We start from the raw sequence: 6,502 nt of genomic DNA, 5'->3' as shown, positions 1-6,502 counted from the left end.
AATTAGTATAAATAGTTTATACTTTTAAATTAAGTTTTCTATGATTAAAACATGCTACTAAGAAAAGATTTACTATGTTCCCATTCACAATGAGCTCAACAACCCATAATGCCCCACAGTTCGCGAACTTAAAAAATAAATTATATACCATAACACGAAAACTCTGAAAAAACCTTCAGATGTATGATAGAACCTAAAAGTGGAATAAACTGCTAAGTATTTCGTCTCAGGTGAAAAGGATCCTGTAACTTCACTATGATTATTATCCAACAAAAACAAAACTGTTATACTTCTTATGCAAAGAAGGAAGTAGCCTCACAATTCTACGCTCTCAAGGAAATATACATGAGTTCAAGAATATTTACGGAGCTTGCATAATATAGCAGCACAAAACACTTTTATGGTATAAAAGTTATGATAGGAAAAAAAGATTCCAAGTGAATAACAAACATAGCAAAAAATTGGTAAGAAATTAGGATGATTAACAGGAGATATAAAAACAGTAAACAAGTAGAATATCCAGAACAAAAACAATAAGTTTATTATAACAAAAGTTTATAAATAGCAATAACTGTAACAAACAAACACCAATGTATCTCTTCGAATATGCTAGAATCACATGACGATAAATGACTCGAAACTTTTTGTAGTAAAAAACAATTTGTCACTCAGTTGCAGCTATTAAGACGCATCTTACTACAATGTTTCCAATGTACGGGTATGCACCAATATTCAAATTAGTATCCAACAGATTTGTATTTTGAGCTATCTGTGTTCTGCCCACCACAGGCATTGAAACCCAGTTTCTAGCATTGTAAAGTTAAAAAAGATTCAATTCTTCTAATGGTGAATTACTTATGTACGTATAATTTGAAAAAACTGTGTGTTTTTACCTTTTTATAATATTATATTATTTATTCTGAATTTGTTCTCTATATGTGTACATTTCATTTAATACGATATTTTGAAAGCTCTAAAATGTATTTTATTCCAACTTCTATTTTTTCCTTTGCTATTCTCAAATTAATAATATTTATTCTGCTTTAGGAAAAGTATGTATTGGCGTATTACTGCACATTGTACAAGGATGTTGATGAAAGTGTCTTTCAATGATCGTTAAGGTCATGTCTTGAAGGTTATGGTAACGCCCATGTTATAACGAGAACAACCACTCACGTTTATAGCACTGGTCATTTTGGGTAAAAGCGACATTTATTGAACACTAAGGAACATTGAATTTAAATAGCCCGGAACATGTTTATGAAGTGGGTGCAGCTGATTGAATCCAGCAAAATTTACAGGGCATAATACCATAAAAAAATGTATATACTATGTTCATGTTAACTGTTTAATAAAGATTATGGATTTTTTTTTATTTCACTTTATATACAGTTTCATTATTTCATTAAATATCATGACACAGTTATATGTTCAGATATTGATTCTTATTTCATGATCGATGTCTTGTCCAAACCTTCTGTTAATAATCAGATCTGTCTCATTGCTCTTAATTAAATCCAGTTTTGTATGGATATACTACGCGGAATAAGTTGCCATCAGTAGTAGCGTATGCTTCCCAGAGAAACAAAGAATGGATCTAAATGTTTTCTTTTGTGAAGGCTAGGCGTACTAATAATAGCCTTGAGGAATCCATTGAAACCTTATTGTACGTATCTTATGACTTCGCGAAGGATGTGTGTGCCTCATACTATATTGGGGATCTGCACAAGGAATACTTGAACAGTCAATACGGCGGTTCCGAAAAAGACAAATATTTATTTGAGCTTTCCAAATAAGACAAAATATACTCGCAATTAAAGATGTCGGGCCCGGTATTTTAGAAATCATGCGTCTTAACTTCAAACTTAATGATATACTTTTGACATAGTTTACAAATTGCAATTCGACAATATAATCTTGACAACAAGAAGTTAGGGAAAATAAAGGAAAAAATCTGGCTTGGGAAATTAATCACAAGAATCTGCTTAATAATGTACCACTGATGAACTTTATGATTAATCAAAGGTCAAAAACTTCTAAACGAGTTTCATGAAATTTAATTTTTCTGTTATTTTATCACCATATTTTTACTCCTTTTATGTTGACACCAGGCGATGAGATTACAACTATACGCGGGACGAATTATCTGATGAATGCAAGTAGTTACGTGCGGGTAAGAATTATAGCTGTAAAAGTATATACAGAGAGTATTTTATCTTTAATATATATATATATAAAAAATTGTTACAGTGTGAAAATAATATTAGTAATAATAACAATGAGCAGGTACTATACATAAACAAACCCAAGAGAAAGCTTGGCTAAACGACTTAAGAACAGGTAAGTAAATCCTTGAAGTATAACAACAACAATAATAATTAAAAAGTAAAGGAATATTGTTTCACTGAATATAACGGTTTATATCTTAATGCTGATATTGTACTTGGTTTTGTAAACTCTAGAGATTTCTTTTGTAAGTATTGACAGAAAGGTTACCAACGTGTAAAATGGCTTCCGTTTAAGTAAGAAATGGGATTATGCAAAAAGCTAACAGTTGGTCTATCCGTGCATTCTCCACCACAAATATCGAAATTCGGTTTCTAGCGATACGAATTCGGAGACGCACTGCTGTGCTATAGGGGGCTTTTCAAAAGAATAGATAAAAGTTTCAAAAAAGAAAAGATTGGTGCTCTCTTATCCGGTTTATTTTTAAGCATTGTTTACTTAATTTTTGAATTTGTTTGTAATGGAAAATACCACCCTTTTCAGTTTAGTAAAAACATTTGTTTGAAAACGTAACAATGAGGTATTTAGTCGTGTTGATGGGCTTAACACTATGTTATTTTAGGCTATTCTGGCATTTATTTATTACTTTTAGTACTAATACATTTTAATAATATACCAATTTTTTATTTATTATTTGGCCATTTATGTCGTTTTTTTGTGTAACTTTCATCTCATTAGGATTATGAATAATATTTTTTTTAATGGGCTAAGTTTTTGTCTCAGTAATTTAGAGCTAATTTTCCTTTTTTACATCTAGATTCATCTCCTGCCCAATTCTAAACTATTTGTTACAATTAAAATGTCTTTATCAAAGAGAGTTCAAAACATTCTTTCAAAGCAAGATCATTTGACAAGTTGTGCAGAATTGATTAATTCAGATTTGTATGATGTGAGGGAAAATCCACAGGTTTGTAGCTTGTTTGTTTTTTCTTATGGTAATTAAAAGTATGAAAGATTGTTAACTAATTTAACCAAGTATGGCCTTGATTCATAAAGAAATAATGTAAGTTGTAGCAACATTGTTGATGTAGCAAACTAAATATGAATCAGTGGTACAGGCCATATTTTATAACAATATAAATTTTAGTATTAACCCTGTTTCATTAATTAAGCTTTTTGTGTTTATAAATAGATAGGCGCAAAAACTTAATTAAAATCAATTTGACATATATTGTCTTTTAGATCTTTCCTGATATAGTATATACTAAAACTATGCATGAGACTGTACTGAAGAAATGTTCTGATCAACAATTAAAGCATTTTTAATTATTGAAATATGTTTGTTGCTAGTGTTTCATGACTTAAAGGAAAAATCTTTATGCTGCTGTGTATAATTAGTAGCAGGTAATAATTGAAGGTAAAAACTGCCTACAAATTAATATCTATTTGTTCTTTATTGGCTAATCATTTATTTATTTATATATATATAATAGAAACTAATTGTACAAAACATTGGACATTTGTAATTCTTTTAAAAATGAAAATAAACTTGTATTTGGGTCTTTATTATCAAATTGAAGTCTAAAGTTCATAGATTAATTACAGTAATGCATATTGGTTAATACAGTTTTAACTATAAGTATATGCTTGATGGGAATAACCTTAACAATGATAAGGAAAAAGATTTTAGTACCATGTTTGATTGGGCTTTTTAAGCCATCCAGCAATGTGCTGTTGCAAGTTGTAGGGCAGATAAGTTTTTTTTGTATTGACAGAATTATTTATTAAGTGTCTAAAGATGTTATAATGTTATTGTATAGTTCATTGGTTGGACCACATTTGGAGTATTGTGTTCAATCCTGAGTTCCTTACTTTAGGGAGGATAATGAAATGCTGGAATAGGCTCAAAGGATGGTTGCTAGGATGATTCCTGGGATGGAAAAGTTGACAAATTAGGACTAGTTAAGGTCTCTGAAATGGTTTATCTTGAAAAAATAATACAGACATGTTTGAGATTGTTAAGGGAAATGGTAGTGTTGATGCATCATCTATTTTTATGTGTGTGCTTAACGTGCAAATGGTAGGACCAGGAGATTCAAATAGAAATACTTGCAGAGTACGAGTCATCTTCACCTAAAAGAGTTTTACTTTTCTAAAAGGTGGTTTGCTTTTCAAATGGGTTGCCTTTAGATATGGTGGGTGCAATTAACTTAAGAAAAGTCTTGGTAAATGTTTAACTGGTTGAACTTTGAGTTTTGCTTTTAAATTTAGTGAATGAGAGAGTCTTGATACACCAACATATCTGTAATTATCTTTAAATATGTTATAATTTGGACAAATATATAGCAAGTAGTTTTTATTTATATAGTAAGTACAAGGCAATGTCTGGGTTACCATAATTTGTATTGTACATTTAATATAGATGAGAATTAATTTAGTAACATAGGGTTTTGGAACAACATGGGATCTATTGGTTGTTCCATTGTCTATTGGTTGTTCCATTGTCTATTGGTTGTTCCATTGTCTATTGGTTGTTCCGTTGTCTATTGGTTGTTCCATTGTCTATTGGTTGTTCCATTGTCTATTGGTTGTTCCATTGTCTATTGGTTGTTCCGTTGTCTATTGGTTGTTCCGTTGTCTATTGGTTGTTCCGTTGTCTATTGGTTGTTCCATTGTCTATTGGTTGTTCCATTGTCTATTGGTTGTTCCGTTGTCTATTGGTTGTTCCATTGTCTATTGGTTGTTCCATTGTCTATTGGTTGTTCCATTGTCTATTGGTTGTTCCATTGTCTATTGGTTGTTCCATTGTCTATTGGTTGTTCCGTTGTCTATTGGTTGTTCCGTTGTCTATTGGTTGTTCCATTGTCTATTGGTTGTTCCATTGTCTATTGGTTGTTCCATTGTCTATTGGTTGTTCCGTTGTCTATTGGTTGTTCCGTTGTCTATTGGTTGTTCCGTTGTCTATTGGTTGTTCCGTTGTCTATTGGTTGTTCCGTTGTCTATTGGTTGTTCCGTTGTCTATTGGTTGTTCCGTTGTCTATTGGTTGTTCCGTTGTTGTTCCGTTGTCTATTGGTTGTTCCGTTGTCTATTGTTGTTCTATTGGTTGTTCCATTGTCTATTGGTTGTTCCGTTGTCTATTGGTTGTTCCGTTGTCTATTGGTTGTTCCATTGTCTATTGGTTGTTCCATTGTCTATTGGTTGTTCCGTTGTCTATTGGTTGTTCCGTTGTCTATTGGTTGTTCCATTGTCTATTGGTTGTTCCATTGTCTATTGGTTGTTCCATTGTCTATTGGTTGTTCCATTGTCTATTGGTTGTTCCAAACCAAAATAATCAAATTAACAAAAACTTGCCAGACCTTATCATTCATATACTTATTAAGCTTTTTCTTAAACACACTTAAATTTACTGACTTTACAGTATCCGAAAAGAACTCATTTCAAAGGCCAACCACCTGTTAGAAAAATGAAACTGTCTTGTCTGAAGATGACTCCTACCCTGTCAAAATTTTTGTGTCCCCTGACCCTACTACTGTTACTGTTAAATATGAATAAAGATGGTGACATCAGCACTATCAATTCACTTTACAATCTCAAACATCTCAGTTCTCTTCTAACTCTTCTTTTTTTCAATAGAAAACAATATGAGAGATTTTAGCCTCTCCTTGTATGTCAATCCTTCCATTCCAGGCACCATTCTAGTAACTCTTTTCTGAACCTTTCCCAACAATTCAATGTCTTTTCTAAGGTGATGAGCCAAAGACTGAACACAGTATTCCAAATGTGACCTAACTAGTGATATGTACAATGAAATGTGTGCTGTGAAACCTCTTATGAAAAGCTTGTAGTAACATTATAACCTTTTTAAAAGTAGAAAACTTTATCTTACACAACAAAATGGTACACAATCTTGTGACTTTGTTACTCGTGTATTTTATTTGTTTGAATGAGTGGAGATGTTTGATATGCGAGTTTACATTTTTTATAATGTAATTCATCATTTTAGGGTTATATCAGCTTTCAGAATGTGTTTAATGAGCTGTGTGTTGATGTTCTTGTTGAAAAGGTGAGTTTTTTAAATAAAAATATTTAATTATAAAACTTGAAAGATTGGAATGTTATTAAAATATACCAGTTTGTTTCAACTAGAGCTGGGCAGTTAGTATTTCTAAATTTGCCAATTTACTAACTGTCATTAATCAATTATTTCAAGTTGATCATTTTCATGAGACTTGGATTGTTTGAATAATCCAATATAGTAACAATTAGAAACATTAA

At 31.4% G+C, this 6,502-nt stretch overlaps 1 protein-coding gene across 6 annotated transcripts in view; it reads left to right on the top strand.

Moving 5' to 3' along the window:
- Positions 1–2,104: 2,104 nt before the first annotated feature.
- Positions 2,105–6,502, top strand: part of LOC143239756 (putative inactive 1-aminocyclopropane-1-carboxylate synthase-like protein 2) — a 31,125-nt gene continuing 26,727 nt past the window's right edge. The window contains exons 1-3 of one of the 6 annotated variants that reach the window (XM_076481212.1): positions 2,105–2,173; positions 3,044–3,193; positions 6,231–6,290. In XM_076481212.1, the coding sequence (XP_076337327.1) occupies positions 2,150–2,173; positions 3,044–3,193; positions 6,231–6,290 (234 nt within the window). In that variant the 5' untranslated portion in view covers positions 2,105–2,149. Of the gene's footprint in view, positions 2,341–3,043; positions 3,194–6,230; positions 6,291–6,502 lie in introns of all 6 variants that reach the window. The other 5 variants (XM_076481214.1, XM_076481213.1, XM_076481215.1 and 2 more) reach the window with 5 other exon arrangements.

This window comes from Tachypleus tridentatus, chromosome 13, assembly GCF_004210375.1.
Source record: "Tachypleus tridentatus isolate NWPU-2018 chromosome 13, ASM421037v1, whole genome shotgun sequence".
Taxonomy (NCBI): domain Eukaryota; kingdom Metazoa; phylum Arthropoda; class Merostomata; order Xiphosura; family Limulidae; genus Tachypleus; species Tachypleus tridentatus.
Note: the sequence above shows the minus strand (reverse complement) of the source record. Positions and strands in the feature narration are given on the sequence as shown.